At 40.2% G+C, this 18865-nt stretch overlaps 1 protein-coding gene across 6 annotated transcripts in view; it reads left to right on the forward strand.

Moving 5' to 3' along the window:
- The window catches only part of vit (vitrin), an 81172-nt gene that overhangs the window by 15416 nt on the left and 46891 nt on the right, over positions 1–18865 (forward strand). For all 6 annotated transcript variants that reach the window (XM_052089799.1, XM_052089801.1, XM_052089803.1 and 3 more), the window contains exons 3-4: positions 6316–6375; positions 6463–6619. In XM_052089799.1, coding sequence (XP_051945759.1) covers positions 6316–6375; positions 6463–6619 — 217 coding nt within the window. The remainder of the gene's footprint in view (positions 1–6315; positions 6376–6462; positions 6620–18865) is intronic.

The following is an 18865-nucleotide window of genomic DNA, read 5'->3' on the forward strand; positions in this document are numbered from 1 at the left end:
ATTTGAGTGCCCAATACGCCACACATAAATCTCTGAACCTTGAACAAAAATTCTTGGATCTTAAAACACCACCAAAAAACATGGGTTGTGTGTCCATCTTCTGATTGGCATCGCCAGCATGTGGCTGTGTCTTTAAACCAAGCCTATACAATCTATAGGTGGTCCAATACAAACTATATAAAATCTTGAATTGCATAAGGTGCACCCTTGCATCTCTAGATGCAGACTTGATGTTTTTAGAATCCTAGCCCACACTCCCTCCTCCAATACCAATTTAAAATTTTTCTCCCATAATCTCTTGAGAGAATTTTAAGCTCTGTCCCCCAGACTTTGAATTAGCAGGGAGTAATACACTGATGCCTCATGACCTTTTTCTAAAGCAGTAATCATCTCTTCCAGTGTATCTGCCACTTTAGGGGGGGGTGTATGCTACTCCTAAAAATAGTACAGAGCAGGTGTTACATATACTAATTAACTGTGCCTTTAAACAGCTTGGAAAATTCCAGAAGATGTTGTCAATCCGTATGCAATTAGCTTCTGATAGGCTAATTGGAGTTCCCCGTCTGTCGCTCACTTCGACGTTGTGGCGAAGGAGCGACACTAGGGGTCTCTCTTGAGAGCCTTTTGCATCTCTGATCTATGAGAAAAGGCCAATGAGAAATTTGCAGACAGAATTTGCATGTCCCGCTCCCGGACATACAGGTATAAAGGGAGGGAAATGCATCTGTTTCATTCAGAAATTTTCTTCAGAGCCAATTGTTTGTGTATGCAGCGAGCTGCGAGTCACACACTATTCCTCCCATCTCTGAATAGCGATTGCTGTTGGATCTAAGGCGCATATCTTTCTCCCTTCTCTGCACGGCAGTGCAACTTTGCCCCTGGGCGCTACGAAAGCGCAGTAAAAGAGTTTATTTCTCTAAAAGAGTTATTTTCTCTAAAAGAGCATATACACAGCTGGCATTGAACGTCCTTTTCAGGACGCGTCTTTATAAAGATGTCCTTCCGCCCCTGTGTAGTTCTATGATGCGGTAGAGTGCTCTCCGCTCCTGGCGGCCACAGGTTCTGTCTCGTGTGTCTGGGCAGCGATCACACTGAGGCAGCGTTTGTGAATCTAGCTGATCTACCTCCTGCTGTCGTAGACATGATCAACCAAGCCAGAGCTCCCTCCACCAGGCAACACTACGCCCTGAAGTGGCGCTTGTTCGCAAATTGGTGTTCTTCCCTGGTTGAAGACCCACAGAGGTGCGCAGTTAGGTCAGTGCTTTCATTCCTGCAGAAGAGGTTGGAGGGGAGGCTTTCCCCCTCCACCTTGAAGATGTATGTAGCTGCTATCGCGGCCCACCATGACACAGTAGACGGCAAGTCTTTGGGTAAGCACAACTTAATTATCAGGTTCCTAAGAGGCGCCCGGAGGTTAAATCCCTCCCGGCCAAGCCTGTTCCCCTCCTGGGATCTCTCAGTGGTCTCTCAGAGACCCCCCTTCGAGCCGCTAGAATCAGTCGGACTCAGGGTCCTCTCGGGCCTTCAGAGAACCCCCTTCGAGCCGCTAGAATCAGTCGGACTCATCTCCCTGAAGATGGCCCTCCTAATCGCGCTCACCTACATCAAAAGGGTCGGGGACCTGCAAGCGTTCTCTGCCAGCGACACCTGCCTGGAATTTGGTCCGGCAGACACTGTGACACGTGATCATAAGACTGCGACCAGGCTACTTGCCCAAGGTTCCTATCACGCCCTTCAGAGACCAGGTAGTGAACCTGCAAGCATTGCCCCAGGAGGAGGCAGACCAAGCCCCTTCGTTGCTGTGTCTGGTACGTGCTTTGCGTACCTACTTGGACTGCACGTAGAGCTTTAGATGTTCTGAGCAGCTTTTTGTCTGCTTTGGTGGACAGCGGAAAGGGAAAGATGTCTCCAAACAGAGGCTCTCCCACTGGGTGGTGGACGCCATTTCATTGGCCTATCACACCCAGGCCTTGCCCGGCCCTTGCTGGTCCGAGCACACTCAACAAGGAGTGTTGTGTCCTCTTGGGCACTGGCCAGGGGCACCTCCCAAGCAGATATATGCAGAGCAGCGGGTTGGGCAACACCCAATACCTTTGCAAGATTTTACAGTCTCAGGGTTGAGTCGGTTGAGTCCCGTGTTTTCTCAGGTTAGAACTGGTAGAACTCAGTACACGCTGACAAACTGACCGGGTGGACCACTTGCACCTAGCGCCCTTTCCCTCCACTGAGGTAAAACCGTGAGCTCTTATCCCAGGAGATCCCACTAACTCGGCTCCCTGGATGACTCCTCCCGAGCCCTCTGGTCCGCGAATTCAGCGGAGGAATTCACCGACCAAATCTAATGCGGGTACTCAATCTACCCTGTACTGGAATAGGTGCTCCACAGGACGGCCTCCTACGTGGACTTATCCCCCTGTGTGTATTTTCCGCGGTACGGTCCCCTGGTCGTCGTGTCTGTAGCAACTCCTCCCACCCAATGAGGCAGGATCTACCACCGCGCCACTTTCCACATGTGACCTAAAATCCCATGTGATGCATTCACCATGCTTTACCTCCCAGTCTGGGCAGGTGTGGTCTCCGCAGAGTCTTTTCCCCCTGAAAGAATAGGAACTGGGAAAGATCGCCCAGATAGCGTTAAGATGGCCCCAGCCGCTTTATCTCTGTGCGAGAAACATAGAGAGAGAAATGGCGTGGCCTGCTCCCATGCTTGGCATGTCGCCTTGTTCCCCCCTGTCTGGGGTAAAGAACCAGAAGGCTTTGACGACTTTATGGGGCGTTGGGGAAGGGTACGTGCAGTCTGACACAGCCGGTCGCTATGGCACGTAAAATACCTTCCAGCTCCTGTGTCAGCAGTACACGTACACGGCTTAGTGCATGACGTGATTTAAATTGGACCCCTATTGTCGCTTCTTCGACACAACGTTTAAGTGAGCGACAGACAGGGAACGTCTAGGTTACTGATGTAACCTCCATTCCCTGATGGAGGGAACGAGACGTTGTGTCCTCTCGGCCACGTCACTGTTGCGTCTGAACCTCATTTTTGGCTCCTGAATGAAACAGACTCATTTCCCTCCCTTTATACCCATATGTCCAGGGGCGGGACATGCAAATTCTGTCTGCCAATTTCTCATTGACCTTTTTCATAGATCAGAGATGCAAAAGGCTCTCAAGAGAGAGACCCTTACTGTCGCTTCTTCGACACAACGTCTCGTTCCCTCCATCAGGGAACGGAAGTTACATCTGTAACCTAGACGTCAATTAGAGGTATACTTGTGGATGCATTTTGAGGCCTACCTTCAAACTCAGTGCCTCTTTGCTTGATCTCATGGGAAAATCAAAAGAAATCAGCCAAGACCTCCACAAGTCTGGTTCATCCATGGGAGCAATTTCCATACACCTGAAGATACCGTGTTCATCTGTACAAACAATAGTACTCAAGTGTATATATACCAGGGGACCATGGAGCCATCATACTGCACAGGAAGGAGACGCATTCTGTCTCCTTGAGATGAACATAATTTGGTGCGAAAAGTGCAAATCAATCTCAGAACAGCAGAAAAGGTCCTTGTGAGGATGCTGGAGGAAACAGGTAGACAAGTAACTATATCTACAGTAAAACAAGTCCTATATCGACATAACCTGAAAGGCTGCTCAGCAAGGAAGAATCTACTGCTCCAACTTCCATGAAAAAGCCAGATTACAGTTTGCAAGTGCACATGGGTACAAAGATCTTACTCTCTGCAGAAATGTCCTCTGGTCTGATGAAACAAAAATGTAACTGTTTGGCCATAATGACCATCGTTAAGTTTGGAAGAAAAAAGGTGAGGCTTGCAAGCCGAAGATCACCATCCCAACCATGGAGCATGGGAGTGGCAGCATCATGTTGTGGGGATGCTTTTCTGCAGTTGGGACTGGTGCACTTCACAACATAGATGGCATCATGAGGAAGGAACATTTTGTGGATACATTGAAGCAACATCTCAAGACATCAACTAGGAAGTTAAAGCTTGGTCACAAATGGGTCTTCCAAATGGACAATGACACTAAGCATACCTCCAAAGTTGGGGCAAAATGGCTTAAGGACAACAAAGTTTAGGTATTGGATTGGTCATCACAAAGCCCTGACCCAAACCTAAAGACCTTAATCCGATGGAAAATTTGTGGGCAGAACTGAAAAAGCATGTGCAAGCAAGGAAGCCTACAAACCTGAATCAGTTACACCAGTTCTGTCTGGAGGAATGGGACAAAATTCCAGCAACTTATTGTGATAAGCTTGTGGAAGGCTACCCAAAAGATTTGACCCAAGATAATCAATTTAAAGGCAATGCTACCAAATAGTAAAAAAGTGTATGTAAACTTCTGACCCACTGGGTATGTGATGAAAGAAATAAAAGCTGAAATAAATAATTCTCTCTACAATTATTCTGAAATTTCACATACTTAAAACAAAGTAGTGATCCTAACTGACCTAAGACAGGGAATGTTTTCTACGATTAAATATCAGGAATTGTGAAAAACTGAAATGTATTTAGATATTGTCAAGATTCCCTTGTTGTCTGCCCCGTGTTTTCTGTTTCACTCGTCACTGATCACATTCCATGTCAGGTTTTCCTTGTTGTCTGCCCCGTGTTTCACGTGTCTGTCTAAAAACTACACTTCCCACAATTCTCTGATCTCATCACTGCCATCTTTGCATCATTGTTCTCACCTGTGTCTCGTTTTGTCATCATCATGTCTCCTGTGTATTTAAACCCTGCTGTTTCTTCATTCACCTGTCAACTGTTGATGTGTATGGATGTTTGTTCTTCGCCCTGTTCAACCTGTTCTCACCGTTCGTGGTCCCTTGATGTTTTTGTATTTTTATTTTCCCATCGTGGATGTTTCGTTTGTTCCTGTTTTGTCTGTTTTCACGTTCAATAAAAAACCAACTGCATTTAGATCCTCACCCTCATCTGCCTTTACCTACTCATCGTAACAGAAAAACACGGGGCATACAACAAGGGAATCGTGACAGCTATGGTGTATGTAAACTTCTGACTCCAACTGTATACATTTCCAGCCATATTTTGAGAATTAGTCATACTATTGCATAATTGAGTGCTAGGCACCTGGTCATCCAACATGCTTTTGACCCAGTAAGAAATAGTTTTTAATTTCAGACTGTCTTCTGGAATGGTTACCCATTCCACAACATCCTTGGTGACCCATTCACTGTATGGCAAAATAGTATGTACACCCCCTTCTAATCAGCAGGTTTGGCTATTCCATTAGCTTCTGAGAGAACAAAGTTTAATGCTACTCTATATAATGACATTCTTTCAAATTGTGTGCTGGGAAGAGTCCTTTTGTTTACCAGCATGAAAATGTCCCTGTGCACATAGTGAGGTCCATGATAACATAGCTTACTAGTGTGGAAGATATTGACTGGCCTGCACAAAGCCCAGACCTAAGGCATTTGGAACACCTTTGGGATGAATTGGAACGCAGTCTGTGAGCCATGTCCCACTGCCCAACATACTGAGCACTGGCCTGACCTCACTGATGCTTGTTTCTTAATGGGAGCAAATCCCATAGACATGTTCTAACATCTAGTGGGGAAAGCTTTCCCAGAAGAGCGGAAGCTGTTATAGCAGCAAACGGAGGGATTATTGCCTAATGATTTTAAAATTAATTGTTCAAAAAGCACATATGGTGTAGTGTTCAGGTTGGCCTTATAGTGTAGCTGTTGACTGTATTACTGATTTTCATGCATCATCAAAGGACCAGGGTTGGGAGGGTTACTTTTGAAATGTATTCCTCTACAGATTACAGAATACATGCTGTAAAATGTAATTTGTAAGTATTCCGTTAGGTTACTCAAGTTCAGTAACATATTCTAAATACATTGGATTACTGCTTCATATCAAATGTCTTACTAGAAAAAAGAAATTATGATCCAACTTGAATTTTCTTGATGAAAAAATATGATTGTGCCTGGTAAAATGTGCATGTAAAATTGCTAGAAGTAGCATTTTAGCTTAGCATAATGCTGGCAGCTTCTATATAGGAATAAAGCGCATGCTGCTTTTATAGTGCATGCAAATGGGAATGCCATTTTCTTGCAATAAGTTGTTTTCTGGTGTCCAGGTAAGAGTAGTCATTTAGGCAAACTGCAACCAGACATCTGCTAATGCCTTTCAACCAGGTGAACTTGTCTGGCTATAAAAGACTTTGTCTGGCCATTAGAATCAGTAGTCTTACTTCCTGCTACTCTATCCTAAATACACAATTTTTTAGTCTCATAATTTCCTTTTTTATTATGTTCTGTGTTTCCAGCAATTCTACTCACTTGTAGTGGGGCAAAGCCTAATGGAAAGAACAAAAAAACAAAACAAGGTAACTAACAAAAATATGTCAAGTGACAAATGGCAACACATAAGATGCAGAATGTGTTGTTCTTACATTACCTCTCTGCTTTTCCAGTTGTGCCGGCTATAGAGTGTAATGTGCGGGCAGGAAAGATCAATAACTCAGAGTTTATTGCCAAGTGTCCTGCTAACTGCAAGGAGACCAAGGAGAGGGTGTATGGGACGAGTGTGTTTGCCTCCATTTCCAGTATCTGCAATGCTGCAATTCACAGGTGAGTGCAAAGCATTAACCACATATCAGAATCTAAAGCCATGGTACTCAAAAGGCAGTTTTTTTTAGGCTGAATGTACATTCATTTTGATGTCAATTTTCTAGAGCATTTACAATAATTCTCAGTATAGAATTCCAGGTATATAGTCAAATAAATGGCCAAGAATGAGAATATAAGAGTCATATCTGGCTATAAAATTAATGTAAACAAGAGTGTCTCTATGCCCCTTAATATAGCAGCTACTCGACTACCTCTTAGAAATTTTCCCTTCACCTGGAATATGGATAAATTCACTTATCTTGGACTACAAATATCCAGAGACTTGTCTCAGTTATATAACCTAAATTATATCCCTTTACTTAAAAAAGTAGAAGGGGATTTAGATAGGTGGAAGTCCCTCCCTATTTCGTTAACTGGCCGGGTAAACTCTATCAAAATGACTAAACTACCAAAGTTTTTATATTTGTTTCAGGCGCTCCCTCCTGTTTTGGCAAGGTTTTTCTTTAGGGAACTTAATAGTATTATTTCGAGGTTTTTATGGAAAGGAAAAGTGCCACGGGTCAAGCTAAATTCTCTATGTATGACATTCCGGAACGGCGGATTAAAGTTGCCCAATTTTTATTTGTACTACTGTGCAGCTCAGCTGCGCTCAATTTGGATTTGGCGAACGAAATGCACCTCTCCGCCGGCGTGGCGACAATTAGAGGAAGCACAAGTACAGGGTATAGCTCTTGCTGCAACACCTTTTGCCCCTCTGAATTGCTTAAAGAAATTGACCTCTAACCCTCTGATCATTGGTACATGTAAAATCTGTACAGACCTCAGGAAAAAGATGAAATGCAAACAAACTTTGTTCAGATCCACTGCCTTTTATTATAATCTTTTCCTACCCTCAGCTCTTAAAGATGGCATAGCCAAACAATGGTACGACTGTGGTATTCAAACTTTTGAAGAACTTTATGATGGGGACACACTCATGTCTTTCGAGCAGCTACAACAGAAATTTTGCCTCTCTTCTAAATTTTTCTTCAAATACCTACAAGTTAGACACTACATTCAGTCTCAGCAAGGTGGTCGTCTATCTAACCTTTCCCCTTCCCCCATGGAGGACATCTTATCTGATAAAAAAGACCCTAAAAGTCTTATATCATTTATTTATGGTAAGCTGTCCCAGTTGATGGCTGGCAATCTTCACAATGTTAAATCTAAATGGGAAAAAGACCTGGAGTGCTCATTCAGTGATGATGAATGGGAAACTATATGTGAGAAAGCTCAGACTCTGTCGATCAATAGCCGCCATAAACTCATTCAATTTAATGTGATACACAGAGTCTACTATACCCCAGTAAGACTAAACACTTTTAAAAGTAACTATTCAGAGCTATGTCCAAGATGTAAAGTGCAGAGAGGGACACTTCTACACATGCTGTGGTCTTGTCCTGATCTTGAGGTATACTGGGAAGGGGACTTAGAGATCATTGGCACAGTGGTCGGTACTAATATACTCAAGGAACCCAGACTCATCTTGTTGGGGGACACTTCATTATTAGAGGAACGGAGGGGGATTAATCTGAGGTTTGTTAGATTAGCTTTCTTAGCAGCAATAAAATGCATATCTTGAGAAAATTGCATTCTGTTTGAAGAAACGTCAAGATCTGTTTGTAAAACACTGGGACAGTTTCCTTTCATATATGGGTATAACAACAACAGGACAAAATACCTAAATTTAATATGACTTTAAATGCCTTTTTCTTGTTTAATCTGTGTATGGTTTATTAGTGGCACTGGGGGAGGGAGGTTTGGGGTGTGATATAGAGTTGTGATATGGATGAATCATTCAATTTGTATTTTGTATTGTTTTTCCCTGTTTTTGTTTTTTTTTTGTATTTCTTTTTTGCTTTTGTTTTTTTTAAGAAAAAAAAACAATAAATACAGTGTTAAAAAAAAAAGAATGGGAATATAAATCTGATTAAAGGCTAATTTATGTTGCATGAGTGCTGCGTCAGTCTTCCACACTCGCTCGTCATTGCCACGGTGTGTGTCAACGAGTGTCGCATTACAAACCCGACTTGAAGAGCTCTATGGAGATATATGGCCATCGTGAGCAGTTTTCCTGACAAACCACTGGACTTCACCATCATGATTCTGATTGCCGCTGGACTGTTTCCTTGTTCTGGTCTCCATTAGAAGCATATGAAACTACCAAAACCTGTGATCCAGATGGAGAATAACAACCATTTTAAGTGTCATTTGGAGTAAGAATTAGTTGAGGCTCAACTTGTGCAGTTGGATTTATAACTCAAATAATTTATTGATATCCACTAATCTACTAACCTCAGGCCATCGCTTCATCTACCCACTCTAGTGAGGCACCGTCCAAAGACTGTCAACGCAACTCTGTAAAGCAGTGGTTCCCAAGTTGTTTAAACTTGTGTACAATGATTGAAGAATTCCGGTTGTCAATACCGGATACTTTAAGACTCTGAGTCTCAAACAACATCAAACTGTTATCTGAAGTGACTTATCCAGATATGTTGCTGATACTGAGTGATGGAAGTGTTTCGTAGTTTAGATGCTCACAATTATTTCCTCAGTGGAAAGATCGGGAATATTGGATCTTTCCTATTATAATCAATGAAGCTGTGTGTGTGACCTGCGGACAAGGTAAGGATTTATTTTTTGAATTATGAAAATACTTTTCTAGCCTCTTCAGCACGTAGCAGTTTGATACTGCAGAAATGTTTACTTTTGTGTGAAAAATGGCTTGTTTTGTTCCTCATTTGTAAGTTGCTTTTGATAAAAGCATCTGATAAATAACTAAATGTAATAGTAAATTACTTGTGCATGTTTCATTCATTATAATGGAAGCAATCTATAGTCACTTTTAGAGCCTGTAAAGAAAGCTCAGACTTATTTAGCCAGCTATACTCTACCGATCAAACTTAGTTTTAGTTGGCAAAAGTTTTGTTCACTTACAGTACCTGAGATAAAATTACAAGCTACATATCCTACTGTTGTTAAAACATACTGTATATAGCCATCTCACTTCACTGCTGCGGTTCAACCACAATTTGTGGTTGATTTTCCAGAGATCTTAACACTTTAATTTCCATTTGTTTATGGCATCCAGAGATCATCCAGCCATCAAACAACAAGGTCCACATTATAATAATGACATTTTATGACAATCGTTTGAATGTTAGTAATAATAATCATGTTTGTCACTGTAAATGAAGTGCCTCACTATGTTGTTTTGAATTAGATTGACAACTAACAGGACATGTTCAAGATACAAAGACGTCACTTCCTTAAACTCATGAACAGTCCTTGAAATGGTCTATAAGTCCATTCTCAGATCTTTCCAAATGCAGCAGTTCTGCACAACAGAAATCAAGATGCTCATGGAGTTCCCTCATTCCCAGAGTGGTATGCGGAGATGGGGAGAGTGGCAAGTAGAAGGATGGGGTTCAGAATTAGTTTGATAGGAAGTGGGGCAACTACTTAGTGTTTTGAGAGACTCTCGGGGAGGGGAGGTGGAGAGAGTAGTTTAGTTTTAATTATACATGATTATTATATATTCTTTTTTGTTTTCTTTATTTCAGTTTTTTTTAATTTTTTGTGACCACAGGGGTGTTCGTTGGGGGTCAGGGTGGGGTGGCTGGTGGGGAGGTTAATAGTGGGGGTTAAATGTGATTTACGTTTATATATGTTGTGGTTGTTTCTTTGTGATATGTCTATGAATCAATACAAATATTAATTGAAAAATAAAAAAAGATGATTGTGGAGTTATTTGGTTTTTGGAGTTGTTGTGGTACAGAGAGAACCACAAAAAGCTTTTCTTAGCATTCCTAACCTGAACAAGTAGATTTATTAGAGATTTTACATGGTGTGTTGATTTCAGCAGTTCTGATTCAGTGATATAGGATTACCAAGGCCATGCAAAATATGGAAATCTCAGGGAATCTTAAAGTATCGTGAATGTCTATAGTGAATTTGAAATTTATGCTTTTGCTCATTGTGGTAATTTGTGGTATTACATTAATAAATGTCATTGTTACACCAATCCAAGGGTTGGTACAAGACTTACAGATGGAAATTCATCAAACAACTGGCCAAAGAGTATGAGAACTCTGTATGTAAGGCACTTTGTGTAGAAATCACAAGCAGGGAGCAATTAGATCTCGTTCAGTCTTACAGCTTTGAGAGAATCTTGTATCTTTATTTCCTGATGAGTAGTCATGTGTTTAGATGAGCACGTGGTTCTTTAACATCCTGAGAGGCTAAGAGTAAAAATCTCTCTTCATTTGACATATGAACACTTAATTAATCAGCAAAATAACAGTGGTGGAACAAGGGGTACAGTGCCACAGTTACTCCCTTATTCATTGTGCTAAATTCAACAAATAAATTACCATGGATTGAAATTTACAGATTTTCAGTAATTTCTTTGCTGGGGGGTTTGTATTAGTTTCTAGAAAACAAACAAGCTGTTGGAGCCGTTGTGTAGCAGTTAGTGCAAAGACATGTTGTGGTGCTCATTTGGGAGATGTGGTGTTGATTCTGGCCTGTGTCATAAGGTGTCAGTGGCGGGCAATTAAGTTTGAGCAAAGTTTTTTTGATATAGTCTCAAAGCTTTTACCAGGGTTTACTGCCATGGTAACCTCATTTGCTCCGGGGCTGGTTTTGTTCAGGATAACACATTGTAAACATATAGCGTGATTGCTGTAGATAGTTTGATAGCTATAGATAGCTGTATGAAGTGCGTAATGTTGAGAAACTGTTTGCAGAACTTTTCATAAGGTAGTTTTCACACTTTCAGCTTTAAATAGATTTGTTTACTCACTGTGGCCATACAATATGAAATGTCTATAAAATATTACTATAAATAGCTGATAAATATTACATTAATATTTATATAATATAAATAGTAAAGATTATACATAGCTAGTAATCGATAAACCACTTGGATTTTGAGACTCCCCTTGCCAGCCCAGCTAGGCTACTTGAATCCCTGCCCTGGGACTGTGTTTTTCCCTTCAATCTAGCCCAATTATCCAATTATAAAAGGGTCCTGACAGAGTCCGTTTCCACCTGAACAAATAATATACTGGCAGTGATAATCACTCAAAATGACATGGTTTACAATTTTTTTATTGTGAAAAAAAAAAATATATATATATATATATATATATATATATATATATATATGAACATACACATTGCAATATTATAAAAAAAAAAGTCTGTTATTTTTTACAGCAGTCCTGTTACAGCAGAGGTGTTTCTCTTGCAACATAAAAGTTTAAATCCTAATATTTTTTTATAAAGATCTCGTGACCTTCAGTAGAGGAGTAAATTATGCTGAATCTGTCCCTGTAATATGCGATTTGCTGATCATTGCAGGCATCACTCATTCATGTGCACATGATTCAGGTTTAATCATGACATCAGGATCAAACTCTGAGTTGACCGTGAGGTTCATAGTGTGAGCGTCTTGAGTTTGAACCCAGTCTAATCTAGTTGGCTCTGTCTTGTTTGTCAACCTGAAACATGATCTGAAACTTCAATTCACTTTGTTATACAGGCCTCATGTCCTGAATCCCTCTCACCCCATGATGTTCTCACTCCCCTTTCAATAAAAGGTCACAAACCCAAACTTAAAATCACAAAAAATAAAATAATTTATAATGTGGTCAGACTTAACCAAACTTTTGCATGCATTTTAGAAGTGAGTAAAATGTAGATTGGATTCTTTTTTTTATTTCTTAGACCTCCACTGGATAAGATCTAACATACTTTGTAATTGGATCTCATTCAAGTTTGAGTCACTATGCATATATAAAGCCCCATTCACATGCTGCACAAGTGTTTGTAGCTTGCTAGCCTGCTTAGCATTGCTTATTATAATTCTTATATGTTCATCGTTTTATCCTTTGCCATTTTACCGTGTTCTTCAGGGTTTTCCACTTTCCTACTGTTTCAGCGTGCGCATCCGTTTTCTCTCTTTTTTCCTGCATGTCTACATCTCATGTCTCAACTGCATGCATTCGTTTTCCCCCCTGCATTTTACACAAATTATTGTATCAGTCTCAAACGTCTGCTGATTAGTAACCACATCAAACCACATCAATCTCAAACCCTCGCCGCTAAAGGACAACCATAACAACAACAACAACAACAACAAAAATTGCATTAAGTCATGGCATCCACTCATGTTATTTCTTCCTGCATTGCATGCCCCATGTTTACTATAGCTTCTTCTGTCAGCAGTGAGGGATTCACATGTGATAAATGTAAGGAATTAGTCAGGCTGACGAAGACGATTAATGAGTTAGAGACCTGCATTTGAACGCTAGTGGAGGTCAGTGAGAAAGAGATGCCGGTAGATACTGTTTCAGATGTGGGTAGTGTAGGATATTTGGTATGCGACATTTAGGAGGGAACTTAACGTGCCCTCATTCTCACACCATTATATGTTAGATATTTGGTATGCTAAATTTAGAAGGGAATTACGGGTCTTGAAATATGTAAGCTATGAACTAAATTAAACTGTCCTTATTGTACTTTAGTAGGTAATGAAATGTATAACGGAATTAGTCGCGTTCAACAACCATTATAAATGAGATAAATGACAAATAACTAAATTATTTCGATATATAGGCAAGGCCTTCTCATGGGTGTGTGAACATCAGAGAGTGTTAAGCTTTCTCTGGACGTCGAGTCCCGAGCTTCCTTGGGCCTCACGTGGCATGGACCTGGCATTCTGCAGAGTGACCAGTCGAAGCACATGTAGGCAGAAGAGAGAAGAGTGAAGAGCAAGAAGGAAATGAGAGAAACAGAGAGAAGGGGGAGAATTTCTTCCTGTTTGGAAATATTTGAACTGAAATTGGCTGCATCCCCAAAGCTGTCCTGCGCCAATCAGAAGTGACTTTTCAGAGTCACATGGTCGACTGGGCTGTCCTTTCTGATAGCTAATTTATGGTCCTTTATTCCAGAGTCTTACAAATTTCCTGCTCAAATGTAATTTAATCATGAGCTTTTATATCTTGAGAATGGTACAAGAAACATGATATTCGTTGTCATCAGCATTCTCTGCATACGGCAGCGAAAGCTTACATTACTAAACATGACATTTATGGATGTCATGGACATGGATATTATACGTGTAGGTAATAAAACATGAAAATCCCTGGTTCCAAAATAATACTGGTTAATTCATGGGTTATACAACATTGATTTTTTTTTTTTGTGATCACATTTTTAATGGGTTACAGAATGTTAATATACAAAGATCAAAAGTAAAAATAAAATAAACATAGTTCTGAACCCCCCCCCCCCTTAAATTACCCTCTCATTTCCCCAAGGCAACCATACCCCCATCCCCATCTCGCAGAAGTACATACAAAGCATGAATAAATAGCCTTAGATGAGTGTAAATCAAAATCTAAATACAATAAATAACGATATAAAAGTAGAAATATGAGACATATATCTTACAACCGCTCCTTAATTTCTGAAATTGCATCTAGCCATGCTGAGATAGTCCTCTGAGAGGCACCATGTAACCTTGCCACTGAGAGCTCCATGTTCGCAATGTCCAAGAAAGAATGCATCCAGTGAGTCCACGCTAGAGAGTGTGGAGGTTTCCAACGTAAGGCAAGCATTTTCTTAGCAGCAGTAAGTCCACAGAAAAACAACTTTTTCTGCATTAAAGAGAGTGTGTAAGAGGAATCATCACTTAGAAGCAAAAGTCTCGGACAGCATGGTACCTCAAACTCCAAAATGTCCTTCAACGTCGTGGAAACCTGTCTCCAAAACTCGTTGACTTCAGGGCAGTCCCAATACATGACGTGGAAAGCTTCATTAAATGACGCTTCCTGGGAGTGAGATGCATCCTATGAATCATCTTGAAATGGATCAATTGATGATTAGGGTTTTTAGAGACATGTTTGAGGTTAGCCCATATTGAGTCCCAACATATGTCATTACTTTCATCTGAGCCAATCCCATAAATATCTCTGCTCCAAACATCTACAACTGGTAACTTTTTGTAAGAAGCCTCCAGAAACAACATGTACAGGGATGAATCTATACCCCTTGTATTTCCACATGAAGTAAGCAACGTATGCAAAGTCAGACAGGGAATACTAGAGCCCCAAGGAAACCCATATGCACGCATGGCAACTCTCAGGCACAGATAAAAGAAAAATGAAGTGCCTGGTAAATTATATTCAGCACGTAAATCATTAAACATTCGTAAACCATTGCCCCCCCAAACATCAGCCAAAACATGAATCCCTCTATCACTCCAGTCTGAGAAAACAAAAGGCTTATTATCTGAAAGAATACCTTGATTACGGAATAATGGAGAATGAGAATGCCATTTATAGTTATCATGGGAATACTTTGAAGCCGCCCGCCAGGTAGAGAGGAGATATGCTATTATTGGGCCAATACGCTGTTTTATGCTCTTCAACGGAGTATTACAATAAATTAAATCCTGTAATCTATAAGGTAAAACCATATTAATTTCAATTGGTTTCCAAGATACAGCAGAGCCAGGCTTTAACCATACCGTGAGAGGTCGTAATGTAAAAGCCCAATGATAAAGCCTAAAGTCTGGAAGCGCAAGTCCACCAGCATCCTTGCAACGATTTAATGTTGAATACTTTATACGAGGGGACTTGCCGTTCCATGTGAACTTGGAAACCAATTTTTGCAATTTAGACCAGAAATCTAAAGGTGGAGACAGAGGTATCATAGCAGAGAAAAAAGGTAAAAGGTAAAAACGAGGTAAAATATCCATTTTGATGACAGAAATCCAAGCTTGTAAAGAAAAAGGTAGTGTTGACCAGCGAGTCAAGTCCATCTCTACACAATTATATATACCCTGGAAATTTTTCAGAGCTATTGTGTGTAGAGACGGAAATATATCCACACTCAAATATCTAAAGCTGGCTATTATCGGTATAAAAGATGGTAAAACCGACTTGGAGGATGAAGTATTTAAGTGCATTAATGAGGATTTGTTCCAATTAATCTTATACCCAGAGAATTGGCTAAAAGAGTAAAATACTGCCAAAATATGATGAATAGACACAGCAGTATTACTAACATATAAGAGAATGTCATCTGCATATAACGAGATTCTATGAGAAGTGTTACTAAATGTGATAGGACTAACCAAAGAATGTTAACGATTTTTCTGTGCAAGAGGCTCAAGAGAGAGTGCAAACAAGAGTAATTTTTCCCACGTAATATAGAAAATTTTGAAGTGGTGATGTCCCCTGTCATGGCCACAGCAGAGGGATTGGCGTATAATACATTTACCATATTAATATAATCTCTGCCTAAACCAAGATGTTCCAATACTGACCAAAGGTAATGCCATTCAAGCCGGTCAAAGGCTTTCTCAGCATCCCGGAGACCTACCCCTCTTCATACATACAAGAGCATCCCTTAACTTGTCTAATGAAATAGGAACATTTAAAGATGTACCCTCTGCTTCCGAGAGACATGTAAGAGTTAAATCTTGAAAAAATTTGTCGCATAAAGTTTTACTGAACTAAATCTTTAAACTCTCTATTTACAGCTTTAGGTTCACTTATCAAGCTATTAGGAGATTGAATTGCCATTATATTTGAATTCTTTTCACCATTCCTTAATCTAAGTGCTAAAAGGTGACTTGGTTTAGAACCATTGAAGTAATAAGTTCTTCTAACTTTGTGCATTAAAAAAGAAATGGAAGAAGACCGTATGCAACCCTTAATAGCATCCCAGAGAAAGCGGGGATCGTCCACCGAACCAGCATTTATCTCTATAAACCAACTAAATTCTTTTTTGAGCATTGCACTGAAATCTTTATTTTGTAACAGTGTGGTATTAAAACGCCAACGTGATGCTCTAGAAGGTGCAGACACGAGAGATTTTAGCTGAGACCACACTATGATCAGATAAAGGACAAGACTTTATATCAACACTGTGTAATTCTGCGTATGCAGCATGAGATACAAGTATATAATCCAACCTAGAATAACTTTTATGTCTGGCAGAGTAGAAGGTGTACTGTCTCTTTGTAGGATGAAAAATGCGATATACATCAATTAGACTAAGATCAGACATAAACTTACGTAATTCAGTAGATAATTAAGATTGCGTTGGATAATTTTGCATGCAAGAACGATCAAAAGAAACATCAACTACCGCATTCATATCTGCACCAATGATAAGAAAACAATCTTGTATGCGCAATAAAGTTGTAGTGAGAGTAGGAAGAAAATTTGGATCAAAATGAGAAGGGGCATAAATTGAAATAAATGCAAAATTCTTACCCGCAATAACCGTTTTAATGTATGATACTCTGCCTTCCACACAACTATATCTTTCTAAAATGTTAAATGAAAGCTTTCGTTTTAACACGACCAAAGTACCCCTTGATTTACTATCTATTGAGGATGAGGCTGCTACATAATAAAACTTGTTAGAAAACCTTTGAACATCCGATTTTCTTAAATATGGTTTTATTTTCTTAAGATAAATGCCAAATCAACCTGTTGCCTATGTAAGTAATCCAGACAGGCTGTACGTTTAATGGGACCATTCAGCCCATTTGTATTCCAGCTAACTATATGCAGCATTTCTGTAGCCATGAATTAGCTATAGAATAGCATAAAAAGATCAGGAAAACAATGAACTGGGCATAAAACAATAAACAGAATGCACCAAAAAAATATACACTGTACAATGGGAGAAATACCCACCCACCCTGGTCGCCACAACCCAAGAGAACACCCAGTTACCCACACGTCTATCTTGCAAAGTTTTAAACTGTGCTTCAATAAACTGCTGCTGTTTCTCCATAGCAGAAGCAATCATGGTGGCGAGAGAGTCCTCTATCTTATCCGCCTCGTGCGTTTGATCACGCTGCAGTTGCTTGCTGGATGATTTTCCTTGGCGAGAAGACATTCTGTCGATGCCCAATATTCAAACAAAAAACTACATTTCGAGCAACTAGCGAAAAAGCTTAAGTATATAAATGAAAATTGAGTAGGGTTGGCGGAGTCACAACACAATGCTGCCATAATGCTCACAGGTCATATGACCCTCCGGTTATACAACATTGATGAAACGTTACACACATTTTATAGAGGTAAATCAGGATAAAATCATTAATTTGTCAGTTATACAAGTTACCACAGTTCAAAGCAATTGTCAGGATTACCTAGCAAGACTAGGTCTTGTATAAATCGTGGATTTAAAACCATTCTGTACATTTTAGAATGTTAAATCGGTAAATTACTGTGACTTTGTGTAAAATGTTCCTGGATTAAGATGAAATGTCTTAGTATTTGAGTCGTGCAAATCTGATGGTCTTTTGGACACTTCAAGGAAAAGTATGCTTTAACTTTGTGTGGAAGATCAGGAGGTCGTGTAGAGGGGCCTTTCTGACCCCTGACCCTTTTTCTTTAAATTAGGTTGTTTAGAGTGTCTTGACCATTTTATTGTCCAAAGACAGGCCTTCAGTAGGAAGTTGAGGCTTGGTCCAGTAATTCCAGGATTGCAAAGGTTGAAAAACCCTAGATTCAAATCATGTACTTTAAATTCTTCTGCATGTAAAATCCAACAGTAGTACAGCAAGCAACACACATTTTGGTTCCGGATGTAGAGCCCCCGCAGCAGGGCATTTGGGTGACGTCTCGGTGGCATACTTGTTCAGCAAAGCGACACCACTCTCTCATTCCTGTAAGAGTTTCCAATAGATTCTCCCCACTCGGTGATGCACCCACTGAGAATCATGTTGAGAGAGCCTTAATAATTGGTGATTCTATTGTAAGGAACATGGAAAAAGAGACTCCAGCAACCATTGTTAAATGCATTTCCGGGGCTCGAGTGTCTGAAATCAGATCAAATTTTCAAGTGCTTGCTAAACATAGATTTTCTAAAATTGTTATTCATTTAGCACTAACAATGTCCAGCTTTGCCAATCGGAGATCATTAACGATAATGTTAATGACTGACACTGTAAAATGCTCTTGCTCCCTTCCTGCTTGTCATGGTGATGAGGTTTATAGTAGATTACTGAATGGCTGGATGTCTGAGTGGTGTCCGGAGAATAGCATAGGATTTATAGATAATTGGAAGAGTTTTTGGGGTAGACTTGACCTGCTAAAGAGAGACTGACTCCATCCCTCCAGGAAAGGTGCTGTTCTCCACTCTAGTAATTTTGCTCATAGTCTTAATAGTGAT

This window comes from Xyrauchen texanus, chromosome 24 (assembly GCF_025860055.1).
Source record: "Xyrauchen texanus isolate HMW12.3.18 chromosome 24, RBS_HiC_50CHRs, whole genome shotgun sequence".
NCBI lineage: Eukaryota > Metazoa > Chordata > Actinopteri > Cypriniformes > Catostomidae > Xyrauchen > Xyrauchen texanus.